At 43.1% G+C, this 19,469-nt stretch overlaps 1 protein-coding gene across 1 annotated transcript; it reads right to left on the bottom strand.

Annotated features, from left to right (window-relative positions):
- Nucleotides 1-14,644: 14,644 nt before the first annotated feature.
- On the bottom strand, nucleotides 14,645-16,837 carry LOC105285967. The gene is made up of 2 exons (XM_011350540.2): nucleotides 16,016-16,837; nucleotides 14,645-15,914 (listed from the first exon to the last, which is right to left on the bottom strand). Exons 1-2 carry the CDS (start codon nucleotides 16,835-16,837, stop codon nucleotides 14,655-14,657), a joined length of 2,082 nt encoding a protein of 693 aa, XP_011348842.1. The 3' UTR covers nucleotides 14,645-14,654.
- Nucleotides 16,838-19,469: the final 2,632 nt, after the last annotated feature.

The following is a 19,469-nucleotide window of genomic DNA, read 5'->3' as shown; positions in this document are numbered from 1 at the left end:
AAATTCAGATGGTGCACACTTTGAAAATATTTATCATTAGCTTACTTGATTATTAGCATATTTTTCATTAATAAAATAAACTGATATACAAACATTTTGCTAAATTTTATTTATACCCATTAAAAACTGCAGACTTTCCTCTTTCCAACGCAATTTTTGTTTTTTCAATAACTGCATACGTTTAAAAATGACAGCTGATTAGTTTCAGCAACTTCCCATTGGACACCCTGTACTTACAAATAATTTGCCGTGTGTCTTCAACATTTCTAATTTTACCGAAAAAATATTAAGATATTAAAATTTATGATTATTATATTAACATCTATGTATATAATATTAGATCATGAATCATTCATATTCGATCGCTCTTCTACGTATGAGAGCTGTTGGATAAAACTTGATTATATTCTGTATTAACAGTGGTACAAAAGGCAAAGAAAAGTTACAATGTACGTGCGTACTATATTAAAACTACACCACGACTAAAAGACAAGAGCTAAGAGCGGCTCAAAAAACAGGGCCGCCACACATTCACGGTCGCTTTACAACTACGCCATCTACATATAATACCTCGAGATTATATTAACTTAATATCTACTACAATTCTCTCACTTAATCTCGAGACCAAAAACAAAAAAAACAAATTAAACAAACGTTTAATTTCTTAAATTAATAGTATCGTTACAAAAACGATTTTTCTCGCGTGTCACCGCTTTCGTCAATGCATCAGCTAACATTTCCTTTATATTTATATACTCTAACTCTATGATATTATTATTAAGTTTTTCTTTTATAAACTTATTTTTAATATCAATATGCTTGGTTCTCGCGGTTCTTAAAATTGTTCGACTTTACTAATTTTATTGCGCTCTGACTGTCAGAATATAATCGTATCAGTTCACGCACTACTTGACTCATAATATCTTTTAAAAGTTCTTTCAGCCATAAAAGTTCTTGACTTGCCAACGTCATTGCAATACACTCTGATTCCGCAGTCGACAATGCTACCGTCTGTTGCTTCTTGCTGCACCAGGATACTGCGCTTTTTCCTAGTAACAACACGTACCCTAGTGGAGCATCGGGTATCCACGTCTCCTGCCCAATTGGCATCGCAGTAACCTACTAATTCAGCTACCTCTGAACCCTCAAATTTTAACACAAGTCCTTAGTTCCTTTTAGATATCTCAGCACACGTTTTAACGCGTTCCAGTGTGTTTTTCCGGGTGTTTCAGCGAAGGTACTGAGGGCAGTAATTGCACAACCTAAATCTGGTCGAGTACACTGATATGCGTACATAATGCTTCCTGACACTTCTCGGTACGGAACGTTCTTCATATCTTTCTCTTCAAACTGTTTCTGCGGTGCCATATCCTTCGTTAATGTTTGATTAACATCTAATGGAGTCCCCACTGGGTTGCAGTCTTCCATTCGGTATCGTCGCAGCAGTTCATCAATGTAATCCTTTTGATTTAAAGTTATTTCGTTCGCTGTTTGGTTGCGACAAACTTCTATCCCTAAGATCTTCTTAACGGGTCCCAAGTTTCGTATCTGGAATCTTTCTTCCAGTTTTTCGATGATCCACCGTTTTAATTTTTGATCATTGGTAAATAATAAAAAATCATTCACGTACACTCCCAAAAATGCGACGCTGCCATCTTCAAGCTTCTTATAATATAAACTGTGATCTATTTTGGAACGTTTGAAATTTAATTTTCGTAGAGCCTCAACTAGCTTTTTATTCCAAGCGTAAGCTCCTTGTTTTAGTCCATAAATAGCCTTTCTGAGTTTGTAAACTTTCTTCTCTTGCCCTTTTTTGACGAATTCTTCCGGTTGCTGTATATTTTCTTCCTCTAAGTCTCCATTGAGGAATGCTGTTACGACATCAAGATAGTCTATGTCATAATGCTTGGCTGCTATTGCAAACAGACATCTAAATGTATTAAACCTTATGATTGGACAATACGTTTGATCATAATCAATTCCCGGAACTTGTTCAAATCCTTTGGCTATTAACCTTGCTTTGTACCTTGGTGTGTCGTTGTCCGGATTGTATTTTCGTTTAAACACCCATTTTGATTTTAGCGCCTTCTTTCCTTTCGGCAGATCACATAATTCCCAGGTCCGATTTTCTTCCAATGCTTGCATTTCGTTTCTCATCGCTTCGAGCCACTCTTCTTTATCCGAAGAATCCAAGGCTTCTTTTAAATGCATCGGTTCGGCTCTTGGCTCGTCACTCACATTATACGACACGTAATCCGGGAATTTCTTTGGTTTTGGTGTACGAGCACTGCGGCGAACTGGTTGTGATTCTGCTTCCAGTTGTTCTCTATTATCATTCGTTTCTTCTACGCCAGGATCTTCGTTATCTTCTTCCGCTTCGTTGTCTGTAGTGACGTTGTCAGCACTCCCTGCTGTGTTTGTGTAGCTCTCAACATCTGATTTAGCTTCTTCATAATCCTGTCCTTTGTCGGATTCTAGTTGATTGCTACAGACTTGCGTCAAAGATGATACTCTAGAAGCTTGACTGTCTGACTCATAGAATACAACATCTCGACTTTTAAGTACCTTTTTACTGCTTGCTCGTAAAAACGATATCTCTTCGTATGTTCCAGGTAACCCAGAAAAATGCAATTTCTAGATTTCTGATACCATTTTCGGCGTTGTTCTTTTGGGATGTAGGTTAATGCTTGACATCCGTAAACTCTTAAATGTCCCAAGTCTGGTTTATTTCGGCTCCATACTTCATAAGGCGTCCTGCCTTGTAGCGCTTTTGCTGGCGAACGATTAGTCAAGTAGACCGCCGTGGAACAAGCCTCAGCCCAAAATTGTTTGGAAAGTCCAACATCCAGCAATAAACACCGCGCCTTTTCAACAACTGTACGGTTGCTTCTTTCCGCTAAACCGTTTTGTTGCGGTGTGTAAGGAACTGACAGCTGATGCCGAATTCCTTGTTCTTCGATGAATTTCCTAAATTCTTGATTTACAAACTCCTTTCCATTGTCCGATCGGATGGCTATAATTTCTTGACCTATTTGCTTTTCAACATACGATTTATATTTCTTGAAAGCATCGAGAGCTTCATTTTTATGTCTCAAAAAATAAATACTTAACTTCCCCGTATAATCATCGATAAACAAGATTAAATATTTCGCTCCACCTATGAATGTCGTCTCCATTGGCCCGCAGATATCCCTATGAACTAGCTGCAATCATCTTGTAGCTTTTTTATCTCCGCGATCCTTCGTGACGAAGGGCTGCCTCGCCTGCTTGCCTTTGACGCAGATTTCACAAGGTCTATCTTCCGGATCATCAAATTGAAGGCCGACAGCATGCTTGTCCCTTAATGACTTCATACTGGATTTGCTCAAATGGCCCAAACGCCTGTGCCATTCAATTGTGCTCTTCACGCTTTTGCAACTGTATACCGCATTAACTGACTGTGACAACTCGTAAATACCGTTCACTGGTTTTGCTAACGCTACGAGATTACCCGATTTGTCCGTTATTGTACAAACATGTTTATTGAACTTTACCACTAAACCTTTTTCGGTTAATTTTCGCACGGATAATAAATTCACGCTCAGTTCCGACACATAAAGTACTTCTTCTGCAACAGCAATGCGTGCTTGGCCGTTCACTTCTATTGGTATGTCCGCCGTTCCTTTTCCTCTCACCTTTAACTTATTATTGTTCGCTACAACGACCTTTGACTCGCCTATCTCAACGAAAGAGTTCAACAAGTCTTTGTTGTGCGACATATGTGCGGATGCCGCCGAGTCGATTATCCATCTCGCTGATTGTGTACTGGAGTGTTTGCTCGCCAGAAAGGCGACTTTCGAGCTACCCTCACTCTTCTTTCTTCCGCGATCCGCTCGCCGTTTGTCCTTTTCAACTTTCTTCGTTTCTTCGCAGTCACTAGCAAAATGTCCACTTTTGTTACAGGACCAGCATTTCACCGCATTTTTAGGCTTCTGCGCTGATTTATTCCTCTTCGATTGTCTTTTTGCATGAAACGCTGAATCGTCACTTGCCGACCGTGAACTGCTTGCACAGTTCGTTTCTTGCAACAATTTCATTTTGATAGAGTCTCCGGTGATTGGCATACCAGAGCTCTCTAAGGCCATTATCATTGGCTGGAAATGCTCAGACAAGCCGGCCAATAACGCTGTACCTAGCCATTCTTGGTTAATTTCGAAACCCATGCCCGTTAACTGATGTGCGGTGGACATGATTTCATTGATGTACTGTTCCATAGAATCACAATTTTCTATCCTGGTCGTCGTAATTTTTCGTAAAAGGTCAACCTTTCGCGTTAGTCCTTTATTCTGGAAAACTTTCTCTAAATTGGTCCAAGCTTCTTGCACCGTCGAAGATCCTGCCACATGGACATAGAGCACTTCATTTACACTCAGAATTATCTTCGCCTTTGCCTTAGCTCGCTTGTCTTCATTTGTTTCAGTTCCTAGAACTGCCTTCCATAGCCCGTCCAATTGTGAAAGATTTTTCATCGCAATTTTCCAGGTGGTGTAGTTCTCTCTACCCTTGAGCTTGGCAATGGCGGGAAGGCCGCTGACTTCCGCCATATTTGTACGTGTGCACGATTTCAAGCTCTCACTGACTTTTCAAGCTATGCCGTGCACCTTTTATGCACTCTCACGCAGTCACACTCGCGCCCGTGAATGTCCTTTTTACCACACTTTCGTAGCGTCACACGGTACACGCTTTTTCGCACTTTCCGCGTGCAACTAACCTTAGTTGCGTTAGCTGTTTCTAGACTGCAATACGTCGCACTATACACGAACACCTCCTCTGTCCTCATAGAGTGCCTGGGCCCATAACCTTATGTTGGATAAAACTTTATTATATTCTGTATTAACAGTGGTACAAAAGGCAAAGAAAAGTTACAATAGCGTATTTTACACCGATTGTTTAATACGCGTATTAAATAATAAATAACTAGTGCATCCGTTTAGTCATTGGCTGATTAGCTCAAATGTACTATTTGATACGCGTATCAAACGATCGGTGTAAACTAGGCTAATGTACGTGCGTACTATATTAAAGCTACACCAAAATTGATTTTTTTCTTACATCATTAGTTTATAGTCTTAAAAATATAATGCAAAAGGTTTTAGAACGAAATTCAAACAGCATCATAGTGCTAAAGCCGATTGAATGAAGCATCCTTTTACGCGCTAGTAAACGGCTCCGCTTTTTCCCTGCTCCGCAAGTATATAGGCCTATTTATCTGCTGAAAAATAGTTTCGGGTATTATAATACTGATGACACTACCTGTATTAAGTCAGGTAATAATTTTGAAAGCGTCAGTTGCTGTATTTATACGACGCCATCAGTACTCAACTGAAAATCATGCGCGTCACATCGTTGGTGTGTTTATTAAAATATTTTATACAGTATGAGTGATAAATTATACGTAGATGGGAAAAAAGGTTCCCATAATTCGTCTGAGCGTGCTTCTCGATCCAATATTAAAGGGAGAAAGCCGCGGAATCGACCAGACATTGCACCAGACATTGTGGTTACAGAACCGAGGAAAGGGAAGGAGGGCGGATTACAATCGTGCCAGACTGATCGACGACGAAGCACGCATCGAATGAACATGAATTATTCACGAGCTAGCTTAAAACACCCGTACACGATCAGGACGATCGATCCCATCCCAGGAGACCCAGAATCTCGCATCTTCTGTAGCGAAAAGTTTCGGCGTAAAACTTTTCTTGCGAACTTTAACCGAGAACAATCAACCGACCGATGCGTGTCGCAAGACCAAAACCAATTAGCAAGTTTCGGAACGCGATCCAATCTCACGTTGCGCAAGGCCGCTCATTGTTTCGCGCTCGCCCGAAATGCTTGGTTGAAATATAGTTCATGGTTACATTTCTCGGATGAAATTCTTGAAAAAGTACAAGTACAAGTTGGAAAAAGAAAGCCTCACAGATAAGGCTAAAGACGCGAGAAGAGCTTTATTATCAGAACGAAAACAAGCTGATGAGGCAGCTAAGTTCGTGGAAGGACAGCTTTATGGAGCAGGCATCGCAAATTAAAGGTAAGTTAATATACTTCAATGTTATACGCAAAACATCAGTCACAAAAACTTTAAACGCGTTTTTCTCAAAACGCACTTTTTCAAATTTGCATGCAACGCTATTCTTACAATTTTTATCCGATTGACTTGAAATTTTAACATGATCTTCTTCTATATATTGCGCAACAAAGTACGTAGAATTTTTGCGAAATATTGAAAACTTTTTTTGCAATCACAATTTTTTAATCAAATTTTCGACCGAAAAAGGTACTTTTTCTAAAAATAGCTGTCATTTTGAAAAAATGGATATTTTTTTAAAACGGCTACGTACTTTGTAACTTCAATCAATATAGAAAATAAAAATTTTTAGATTTTTGTTCTAGGGTAAACCATCTCACAAAAATCTTGCACGCAAAATCACGTCTTCAGAAAAAGTCGATTGCGGAAGTGTGCCAGTACGCCGTCATTTTAAACAATTATGAATAATAAAAAATATTTTTTTGTAGTTAAGTATGTGTACAATAAAGTGGTTTATGTTTTTTTAAATAAAGTTTTTTGTTAAATAAAGTAAAAAAAATATTCATTTGCCCACAAAAATTCCCAAACTTAGGTATAAGTTTAGGGCCTCAGGGGTGGTGTTACCCCTTAAGAGCGGCTCAAAATACAGGGCCGCCACACATTCACGGTCGCTTTACAACTACGCCATCTACATATAATACCTCGAGATTATATCGACTTAATATCTGCTACAAGAGCAAACTGAAGCATTAAAAAAAATCCATTGCATACATATTATAGATATAAACTTGATGATTTGAAGGAATAAGAAAATTATAATTGAGAGAAGGTATGTTTGTGAATCTACATAATTAGCAAATGTGAATATTGTTTATACAATATCCTAAAGTATATGTTAAAATCTAACATTCAATAAATTGTATCTGTGCTTTTTTTGATTATTTATTTATTTCATTTATTTTCATTATATGCCGAATCAAATAAAAAATAGAAATAAGTAAACTAATAAGAAATTTACATGTTTTCAATGTTTGTAACGAAAAAAGAAAGTTTTATCAGCATTGTAAAATAAGTAATGAATACGTAATAAAAGAAATGTTATTTATATATAAATTATAATAAATTATTAAATAAATATTTAAGGAAGGAAAATATAGACATTTTGAAATTCTTCGTAAAATTTTTATCAGTACGATGTAATCAGTCCTATTACAAGTTCCATATATATTCCGAGTTTCGATATGCCCGATAGACTTAATATTTTCAGTTCCTCTGGATTCCATGATACTTATAAAAGAATTCGAGGAGCACCATAAAATAATCGTCGTTTAACAGTACTAATAATAAGATAAGTGCATGAAATTTCATAATTACATTGACCTAGTTTCCACCGAGGATTAAATTCGCTCCTAATGCGGTGTAAAACCAAATTTAAAGACAATAGAAACGTGACTACTTCTATTCTGTTCTACTTCGCTTCCAGTGGAAACAGTATATTACATTCGATCCGCACCGAAGCAGGAGCGGATTGAAGACTTCGGTGGAAACTAGGTCACTGTCCGACAAAATTTGACATTTGTTTTGTAACACGAGTGTGAATAGTCATTTCCGATGTATTTTTGCCTGCTAAATACGAATCCGTTGTCCAAATTTGGCTATCACGTCACACTTTTGAGAAAAATGGCATCAAAGAGGTCATGATGTTATAACACCGGCAGCAAAATTTTTCCCAAATTTCGCTTTTCCATCTGAAAGTGTGAACATTTAGCTTTAAAATGCGCGTGGTTTCGTTTCAGTGTGATTTTTTGTTTCCGAGATATAGCAATTTAAAAATAGCTCTTTTTCCCATAGAAAAGTCATTCCTTCTTAACACTGTGTTACGTCCAGAGACTGTACGGTTCCTTGCTTCCACGAAACATAGCGATATTTTTTTTCCTTGTCGGACAATGTTTCGCGACGCGTCGAACCGGTCGCGTGTGGTCAGTAGGATTAAGGCCCCATTGTGGGATTAAAAAAAAGAAAAAAAAACAAATGATACAGCTGCGTCGGATCATCTCCGGGCAAATACCCTCACAGGAGCCGTGGGTTCTGACATACGTGTCCGGGCAGGCGCGATATTAGATCCCGATATTAAACCCCTTGATTTCTGATGATTATTCTTGAATTAAAATACAATAAGCCGGATCGCAACAAATTCGGTCGCGCGTGACTGTAGGCTCGCGGTGTCAGTATGGGATATCGCTCTTCCGGGAAGAGAAATGATACAGCTGCGCCGGATCATCCCCGGGTAAATACCTTCACAGGAGCCGCGAGTCCGGACACAGGTGTACCGGTGCGAGACTTCGGTCAGGAAGTTATCCGGCTTAAAAGAACCATCTGTGAACGTCTTAGCGTCTCATAGACTCGACTGTCGATAGCTGCAGTTAATTAACGAACGGTCCCCGAAAAGTAGTTCCCGGAAAAGATATCCCCCTTCCACACTATTCCTATCATGTAAAAAGACGACGACCACTCTGGAGGACAGCCTTTTTCATTCTGTCAGCCTTCGCGAACGTAAGCATCGCTTATCTCATTGTTGTGCGGAAGTTCATTAAACTCAGTGCCGGCTTAGTATAAAGATTTCCAAGGTGAAATAACACCAGCTCTGTTCCGCGAGTTCTACTCTGGGCACGTATTGTGATACTGTTCGGAAACGATTCTGATCAGAATGATTCCACATTTGTCCCTTTCTTTTTTCTAGGGAAAAATGTGGGGAAAACGGAATCATTCCGATCGGAATCGTTTCCGAACAGTTATCACAATACGTGCCCTAGTCTCTGTCCTGGACACCAACACGCCCTGCACAGGAACTTCTCACCGGTCGGCAATACATCAATTGGTTCGCAACCCAGAATCAAAGGTTGTCTTCCTCGTGACTACACTCCTGCAAACAAATGAGCGAATCTTCTGTTTTGTCACTCTTTTCTTTCCTTCTTTCCTTTTTACTTTGTTTGTTTATTTATCGCCGACAACTCTAGTAGCTTTATGGGGCGGATTCTAACCCAGGAGCAACAAGGGGGGCGAGGGGGAGGGGAAGGTAGGGGAGGAAAGAGGCTGACTCAGCAGGGGGGGGCTGATTCAGCAGGGTCGTTGACCTGTAGGATCATGTTCAAGGTCAGGTGACGTCATCGGTTTTCTTGGAACGCGCTCGAAACTGCGCAGTAGCACGGATGATGCAACCGCTACTTTTGATGACGCAGTAGCACGGATGACGCAACCGCTATTTCTAGATTGTTCGAAACTGTGCAGTAGCGCGGATGATGCAACTACTATTTCTAGATTGTTCGAAATTGCGCAGTAGCACGGATGATGCAACCGCTATTTCTAGATTGTTCGAAACTGCGCAGTAGCGTGGATGATGCAACCGCTATTTTTGACGACACAGTAGCGCGGATGACGCAACCGCCATTTCTAAATTGTTCGAAACTGCGCAGTAGCGCGGATGACTCAACCGCCATTTCTAGATTGTTCGAAACTGCGCAGTAGCGCGGATGACGCAACCGCCATTTCTAGATTGTTCGAAACTACGCAGTAGCGTGGATGATGCAACCGCTATTTTTGATGACACAGTAGTGCGGATAACGCAATCACTATTTCTAGATTGTTCGAAACTGCGCAGTAGCGCGGATGATGTCACATTATTTTTGTTTTTCCCCCACCGGATGTGGTTTTCCGCGAAGATGTCGCGACGCAGTAAGTGATGCATATATAAGATGTAGAGGTCATCCGATCGAGCAAACGCAACGATGTTTATAGTGCTGCCGGACGGTAGAGCGATTCTCAGTCTGACGAGTGAGAAGTGCAGTACGTTCCGAAGATCATTCTCCTTCAACAATACGGTGACTACATCGAACGTCTGTGGGACAGGTTGCCGGAACACCTGAGACTCGATCCCGAGGTGCGACGGTACCGCAGGTGCATAGCGCATTACAACCAACCTTGGCAGGATACGCACATCGACGGACCGGCGCCGCAGATCAAGGACTGTTCCAAGTGTCGAGCGATCGAGGAGCGAAGGTCGCGTGGAGTGGTCTGTGACAAGGGCACGCAGACGTAGGCACGTGACCGTTGACCCTACTGTTCTGAAATGTGAAAATGGAAGAGTGGGGTTTTCATGAACGTATGAGCCCTCTTGAAGAAGACGTCATCGATGTTCTCGAGAATGATACTCTGGAAGAAACAAGACCCGGGGACGTTCAGCGAATCTCGGTAGTACGGTTTCTGCGCGATCACGAAGTCGGTGTACATCGAACAAGTGAACGTTCCTTGAAGCAGCAAGTCGTAATTCAGAGGGAGGATGCAGTAGAAGCCTGGCCGTATCATGTGAAAAGGACACTGTACACACGGATGCTGAGAGAGTGTAAGGACGAGGATAGGCATAGGTACACATTCGTTAGTGATCTGTTGGAAATTATCAAAGCAAAGAGCTATAGATGTTACGCGGAGGACATTGCTCGTAAGATCGAGTACATCGGCGTAATGTTGTTCATTACGATTCCTGCCGGTCTCGGGCGGTTGTGTGAACTGATAGTGATGGACGACCTATCTGAATCGCATTACACCCATTTGACCAGCGGAAATCGACTAGTGGATGGTGAAACGCTGATGATGATGATAGATGAAAACCAGAAGCTATTCAGAAAACATTTGAATGAACTATCAAAGGAGGAGGAGGAAGTGACAACATATCAGAACGAATTGTGCAATTACGAGGGCATCCCGTTCTACGTACGGTTGTTTAAGTCGATGAACGACAAGACTAAATATATAGAACGTAATTGTTTGACGTGCGAACGACGGATGTGCAAGTGCACCGAGATATGAAAACTATCTCCCGCGCGAAAAAAAAGATGGAAATGCGCGAGCTTATCGAACTCGCAGAGCGCGTCGAGACGCTCGGTGCATACTTCGAGTGGGAACTCAGGTGCGACGAGTACCTGCGAAGATTGCGGGAAGAGTGTGTGCGGGGAGGAAGCGCGCGAGCAGTAACCGGGCGGAGGTTCTCCGCGGTCGCTAAAATCGCGCGACTGGAGGGTGCGAGGAACCGACTAAGACGACGATTCTCGTACGTGGGTGCGGGACTGGTCAAGCAGACCTGACTCTCCTGGACAGAGGTGGAGACGGCGTTTAAGAATCGCGTCCTCACCGGTGCGGTGTTGAACGAGAGCCACGTCGAGCCGCGCCGATTTCTCGAGGATGCCAGGGACATGGTGATCGAGCGCGTACGCGATAGCCTCACTACGTTGGACGGTGTAAAGGTGAATACCGCGTTCAATGCCGAGTTCGTAGCGGGCGAGGTGACGGCGATAAAGACGATCACCACGAAGAACCGCGGTCTATTGCCCACGTTCGACCTTCGCGAGTGATACAACAAGCACGTGATGGAGGTCACTCTGGCGTCTCTCGACGAATTCCAAGAACGGGATAGCGGGTGGGCGTTGTCCAAGATACTAAACCTAACGGTCAACGTGAACAAATATAACCCCATGCGTGCTGGCTGCATCATCGATATGCCGCGTGCGATAAAGGTGAAAGGAACGGTGGTGAACGTACGAGCAACGGACAACGCGTGCTTGGCGTGGGCGGTGGTCGCCGCTCTATATCCAAGTGCCACACACGCGGATGGAACGGTGCAATACCCTGACTTCACAACTGTGTTAAACGTTGGTGGTATAGACTTCCCCATGACGCTCGTCCAGATCGGCAAGTTCGAGCGCAGGAACGACATATTGATAAACGTCTTCGCCGAGGATGAAGACGGCAAGCGAGGGGTTATCGTTCCACTGCGTCTAACCGAGCACAAGCGCGACAAACATGTCAACCTGCTGTACGTGCCCGACAGCCGCGCGGGGCAGCCAGGACACTTCGCGTAGATCAGGGAAGACGACGGGGCGATGCTCGCGATGAGCAAGTTCCTGAACTGCGGCCCACTCGTGGTGCTGGACTGTTCGAGGTAGAACGAGGCCGTGAAGAGCGCCACCGTCGACGTACGCATAGAGTTCGACTGCAAGCAGAACGTTCCGTCCGAGACCACGGCGTACTGTCTCATACTTCACGATCGTGTAGTCGAGTACAACCCGCTGACGAGCGTGGTACGACGGGTCGTCTGATTAACCGACCATGGCTGACGAGCCAATATTCGCCGACCTGCAGGGCTTCATCGTCCGAGGCGGTTTCACGGTGAAGGAGGTGGCCGTTCTGCGTACAAGGGAACGGGCGCTGGCGCATCACGTCTTCCGCGCGCCGGTGGCGTAGAGTCGCCTGACGAAGGACGAGAGGTCCCAGGCCTCCTGATTAACGGCCAATCACCATAGACTACGCTGGACGGACGGTACCGTGAGCTACGGACACGTTGGCGCCCTGATCCGTAGAACGGTATCCGGCAAAGGAGGGAACGCGCTCGTCTACGTAAAGGGCGCGGAGAAGAGGCGGTGGCTGGAGGGTATCCTCGGCGTTCTCGTCGACGAACGCCGCGTCACTGTTAGGTCCATCGACGACGATTACGAGACCATCGAACGTCTCAGCGGGCTGGAGGTCACCGATCGCGGAACATATCGCTGCTGCGAGCACAGCGGGGTCTGCGCGCTGGAGAACGCGCTGAGGCTGCACGCGTGGTGGACGGATCGTCGCGCGCGTGATGCGAAATAGAATAGTACTAACGTTTTTGCATAAAAAATATATATTTCTACTATCAAGAGACACGGTAGTGTCTCGCGCCAAGTATACGCGCAGCGAGATACGCGCAGCGAGATCGACCGTGTACTATTACGCGACGCGACGTTTTCAGTGATGCTTAGATTATCGGATCTCAGTAACGGCTGATCCGATCACTTCTAAGTAGGCTCAATGGATAGCTTGCGGTCGAATTATGTAATAAAAGTATTTTCATTTTTCTCCTACGTGCTCTACGAGCGGAGATATTGCGATGCAAAGTCTGAAATTGGTAAATTTTCGATTAAGAAACGTCGTCGTCATCATTATCGTCATTTGTACAGTACAGTTTTGCTCCAATCGGTGGCAGCAGCGCCGATCTCTTGCTGTCGGTATATCCGTGTGACTCACACATAACGATCATATGTAGAGGCTCTACATTAGAAAACTCTAACTTATCGACTCGACCGTCATGTGTAAGTCACACGGATATACGGACAGCATCTCCGCCGGTCGGTGTACAAGTGTACGACGCGATGTAGTATAAGAAGTTGGAGTGAGAAAAGATATATTTGCGAGAGAACGAGTGAGTGAGAGAGCGAGAAAGCGAGTGAATGAGAGAGCGAGAGGGCGAGTGAGTGAGAGAACGAGAGGGCGAGTGAGTGAGAGGGCGAGAGAGAGAGTGAATGAGAGAGCAAAAGAGCCAGTGATATTATTTACTTTATTATCAAACATAATACATAAAATTACACAATAAAAATTAAAATTATTTATTATCGAGAAAACTAGAGAGCAAGTGAATGAGAGAGCGAGACAGCGAATGAATGAAAGAGCGACAGAGCGAGAGAACGAGAGGACGAGGGATAGATAGATAGATAGATATTTATTGCGCCCTGGGACAAGTCCCCTAAAGCGCTCAATTCAGCAAAATATGAGCACATACATTATCGATTATAAGCATGTATAATACATAATCAAGAAGAAATATAATTAGAAAATAAGATGATATAATAAAATAAAGTAACGAAACAGAAAAACAAAAAAAAATCAAGGTACACTACATAGTAATAGAAGATGAAAAAAGTGTGTAGTCTCATAAAAACAGCTTAATAATAAAATAATGAGAATAAGTATATAAACACATAATAATTACAGATTAGGCAGACAGAAAAAAGAAATGACGTAAAAGAAAAAGTAAAGATATACATAATAAGTATAAAAACACATAATAATAAAAGATCAGACAGAAAGAAAAATGAAATGACATGAAAGAAAAGTAAAGATATAATACAAAATAATGAGAGAAGGTGAGAATAAGTTGACACAATCTCGAAATAAAAGATCAAGCATTTACGCATAACAACAAAGCATCAGATCCGCGCTATCACTAAAATTGACTATATTGTACTCCACTATTCAGTACACCAAACGGTGCGAAGTAAGTGCTCGTAGAGTCTATCCTTAAACTTCGAGACTGAATCAAGATGCCTCATATCAGACGGCAGACTGTTCTACTATTCTGCGGCCGAACATCTGAAAGATCTTTTATATTGCTCAGTCCTGCACGCTGGGATCACTAAATCTGCATCAGATCCCCGAGTACTGCCGCACATCTCCCTCCTCCAGTTAAATTCTCCCCTGAGAATCCGTGGCAGTCCAGTATTCAGTACAGCATATAAAATCGTACCGATGAAGTACCTCCTTCTGTCCGTGATTCCAAGCCAGCCGAGTTTCTTATAATGTGGGGAAATGTGAGCATCGAGCCTGCACCCACCAATAAATCGCACACATCGATTTAATGCTCTCTGTAATCTGAGGTTCAACACTCCGGTGATGTCGCCCATCGCAGCACAACAGTAGTCGAAATGAGGAAGTATCAGTGCCGAAACCAGACGTCCTCTTACGCAATGCGACAGCAATCCTTGCAAAGCTTGAGCTCATAGACAACCGAGTTAACCCTTCCGACCACCGCGTTCACTTGCCTGTCCCACGAAAGATTATTGGAGATGGTCAATCCTAGGTATGTCACCGACTTCGAATACGCAATGACATCATCCAGAACCAGGATACGAGGTGCTGTATCAATAGGGATGGCGTTAATGTATCTAGCCGTACCCATCAACATTGCCTTAGTCTTGCTTGCGTTCAGTCGTAGCTTGTTGCTTGCAGCCCAATCGGTAATCCGCTTAATATCCTCATTAATCCTTCGCACGGCGTCGGCTAGCTCTTTAGGATCGCAATGGAGATAGATCATTAGATCGTCTGCGTAGAAACCGTACTTGCAATAGCGCAGAATTCCCCCGAAATCAGACAAGAACAACAAGAAAAGCAGAGTCCCAAGGACCGAACCCTGCGGCACTCCCACATGCACATCAATGAAAGATGACGTCGCCCTCTCATTTGGCTCTCTCACGGCCTGACTTCTACCATCCAAGTAGGAGCTAATCCAGCGCAGCACCGAGTTTGGTAAATGTAATGATTTCAGTTTATCTATCAGAATTCGATGTGAAACGCAATCAAAGGCCTTAGAGAAGTCGAAGAAGACCGAAACAGTAATCTGACGACGATCGACAGCACACCTAATGTCATCCAGTACTCTAATCAGCGCAGTCTGAGTCGAATGCCCCTTCCGATAAGCCAACTGATGAATATCAAACAGATTCTTAGAATCCAGATACTTGATAATCTGATCAGCAACCAGACGCTCAGGAGCCTTAGACACATTACATAGTATGGAAATTGGCCTGAAATGCTGAAGCAAGGAAGGCGACTTAGTTTTTGGTAGGGGTACAACCAATGCAGCCTTCCATACACTGGGAAAGGTACCACACATTAAAGACCAGTTGAAGATATGCGACAAGACCGGCAAGACACTAGGTAAGGCAATCCTCACTAGCCTACCAGAGAGACCATCAACACCAGTTGCAGGAGACTTGTTTCTCAACACTGCTGCTGACACTTCCTCCAGCCCCACATGCCTAAAATAGAATTTCTCATCACCATATTCAGGTTCACCCAAATAAATCCTATCTGAGTCGAAACCAGCGTCTCTCACAAAGTAATTATTTAATTCCTCCAGAGTGAAATCAAGAGAACGATCCACCGGTCTTGCTTTGACGAGACCAAGATGTCTTAGCCCGCTCCAAACCTCTCTCTGATCCTTGTAGTTAGAGAAGTAATTGGTGTAATCTCTTTTGGCAGTCCTAACCAAACATTGGACCTCGTTTCTCAGCCCCCTGTAGATGTCATAAAGGACATTGCTTCTGCATTTCCTCCATCTTCTTCTGGCTCTGTCTCTCTCAGCATTCTCCTCTTCAACTCACTACTCATCCACGGCGCAGGCAGACCACGCACTTCTATCAGTCTCTCTGGTGCATGCCGATCAAAGGTAGCCAATGTTAATTTGTTAAAAATTTCAACTTTCGTGTCAATGTTGTCGGTCTCAAACATCTCGCTCCAGTCAATCGAATCCAAATCCCTCAGGAGTCTCGCCGTGTCCAAGCTTCTAAAATCTCTGACATAAATCTTCCTACGCCGCTGTCGCTCGATCCTTATTTGGTACTTGATGTGAATGAGGTCATGCGCGGACAGCCAGCTGATATCATGCTGTCCGAAATGGACCACCTTCCCACCATCATCCACCAAGCATAAATCCAACCTCCTTGCAGATTCCCTGGTATGATGAGTATTGTTGTACAGGACCAGATATAGATTATAGCACTCTGCAAAATCGAATATCTGTCTAGAGTCATACGTCGAGGCGTTAAGATCAGCATTGAAGTCTCCGAAAATAATTGCATGTTTGTATTGTAAACTAAGGTCGGAAAACGCTTCAAAAAACTCCCCTAAATATCCACAATGCGGAGGCCTATACACAACAGCGAGAAGCAGCCTAGACGCATCAGCCACCGAAATCTCAGCAATCAAGTACTCGGGCCTACTATTGTACACCTCATCAGAACATTTTAGCACTTTGGCATGCAGAGATGATTCCAAGAAGATGGCGACCCCTCCACCAATCTTGCCAACATGATCCCTCCTGAACAACTGATAACCCTGCAGGTGAACCATAGCGTCAGGCATCTCGGGAAGAAGCCACGTCTCCGAGACACAAATGATATGATACCTCTTATCACCGAAAAATTATCTGAACTCATCCAAGTGTGCGAAGAGAGACTGTGTATTAACATGACAAACATTTAATTCCTCCACATTAGGATTCACAACCATAGTTGATAGTTTTAATTTTTTCCATGATGCGCCTCCTGATTATAGGACATTTACGACCGTCCGTAGCAGCGTGATGTATGTCGTCATGCGGAAGCCACCTCTTGCAGTTTGCACAGACAGGTTCTCTATTCTTATTCGTGCACTCTCTTGTATCATGCCTCTCTGAGCAATGTCCACATAACGCCGAAGATCCACAGCCAGTTGAAGTGTGTCCGAAGCCTAGACATCTGAAGCATTGCAGCGTCCTGACATAGTCCGCGAATCTACACGCCGAGTAACATATGTATATGCGAGGCTCCCTCCGCAGGACACTCCTCACCTCCGACGAGACTTCAACAACGCAGCTAGTGTATTTGCGACCCTTGGGTGGAAAAGAGTACACCACTTTTATGGCAGGGTCCATCAAACCTTGCAGATTTAAAGCCTTGATTTCCTCGCAAATCTCGTCTCCAGTTAAGCTTGCGGGAACTCCATAAATTATAATCCTGGGATTCAACATAGTCTCTAACTGCACTCTGAGCCACATTCTTCAGCTCAGGAGCCCTTCTGATCTTATCCAAATCAGGTTCAAGAGCCTCGATCCGCACCCCGTTATTCCTAGCAGTACTGATCCTGTTCACCGTTAGAGAAACCTGCGACGGCCTAAAATACCTTTCTGATTTCGTCCATGGTGGCTCTTGAGTTCGCATACCTTTCAACATTCTCTTCATCCGGTACAATGAGGAAACTGGTAGTTTTGGGCACATTAAGGACTGATCCCTTCGAGAGATGCACCTTGGCTGGATTCGACCTCAGAGCAGAAGCATAACTCCCTCCAGGAGGGACATCCACGTCACGTGCCACTCTCGCACTCTGAGACAAGGTTCCATTGCTGAAATTATTTAGCGCGTTTTCTATCACCTTTTTTACATCCTCAAGCTCGAGGTTGCATTGACCGACTTGTTTTTCGTCCAATAGGCTCAGGCATGCGGCAGATACTTCATAAAAGGCCTCCTTACAAGCTCTAAAAGCCGACTCCAGCGATTTCCTTTTCTCCATAGACTCTTTGCTTCCCAATAAAATTTTGGCAGCATTATCGTTGTGTCTATTTATGGAGCGCCTAAGGGAATTTATTCTAGACACAGTGATTCTGTCTCCTTCATCCGTGAAACTCGAGGACAAGAGAAGATTTCCCGAACAATTCATTCCCGACGAGAAACCCGCCTGTAGATCATCGTTGATATCCTGCGTCGACAAAGCAGAGTCCCTCTTAGCCATAATGCCGATATCCAACAAAACAAGAAACCAGGCCCCTCAAGATCGCGTAACAAGTCAGCCTGTTTATCTCCGACCAAGTAGTTCCAAAATAATCCACGATCAAAATTGGACAGAAACCGGCCAGTTTCCTGCTCGATGACCACCACAGCTGCACTTCGACGATGAAGATCAAGCTCAATGCACTGACCAGTATGATGTAAAAACAACACGCCCCGAAGGGCAACAGACAGCGAAAATACTCTCAACAAGCAGAGTATGCAAAGACACGTCAATTCGCACTCACCTCACAAACAAGAGAGAGAGGGAGGGAGGGAGGGAGTGAGAGAGTGAGAAGGCGAGAGGACGAGGGAGAAAGAGCGCGAGTGAATGAGAATATATTTAACGTATTGTGCATAATATAGACATACATATAAGTGATTATGAATTAAGGAATAAAATTCTGATTGACATTTGATCATGTAATAATTAAATACTTTCACCATTTTTTACATACATCTGTTTATGGCATTCATCTCCTCATATAGTATAAAAAAGAATACTTCACACTACAAAATATGTGAAATCACAACAAAATTACCTTTTTAAAAAAGGTACAAAAAAAGCGCCAAGTATACGCACCCGAAGTTCTTTCAAAAAAGAACTCTACACACCCGAAGTTCTTTCAAAAAAGAACTCTACACGCCCGAAGTTCTTTCAAAAAAGAACTCTACGCGCCCGAAGTTCTTTCAAAAAAGAACTCTACGCGCCCGAAGTTCTTTCAAAAAAGAACTCTACAAAACTAATGATATCAACAAATTGCGCCAACTACAATGGGTATTTATGCAAACCAGATCTATTACTTTTTATTATTACTCTTTGGCCAATGTTCATTGTTGATTCTTATTTAAGACCATCTTAAGTACATTCATAAGATATTTGAATTGATACGAATAAATATTTTAATACATATACATATATAAATATGTCAATACAAATGTGTTTTTTGAAAATACTTGGCGCTGCTAAACCGAATAAAAATTCTCAACAAATCGAACCAATATGTTAATTGCCTTATTCTCTTTCTTCCTCTCTTGTGAATGTGTGTGTGTGTGTGTGTGTATTTCGGCGATTGTGTTATGTAAGTTAGGTGTGTGTGTGTGTCTCTCTCTCTCTCGTGCGCGCGCGCGCGCGCGTGTGTGTGAGACATTAAAGTTAAGTATAGAATAAGTATAATTAACTAAATTTGTAC

The sequence above is a fragment of the Ooceraea biroi genome, chromosome 4 (assembly GCF_003672135.1).
Source record: "Ooceraea biroi isolate clonal line C1 chromosome 4, Obir_v5.4, whole genome shotgun sequence".
In the NCBI taxonomy this organism is placed as follows: Eukaryota; Metazoa; Arthropoda; class Insecta; order Hymenoptera; family Formicidae; genus Ooceraea; species Ooceraea biroi.
The sequence above is the reverse complement of the archived record's forward strand: the minus strand, read 5'-3'. Positions and strand labels throughout refer to the sequence as shown.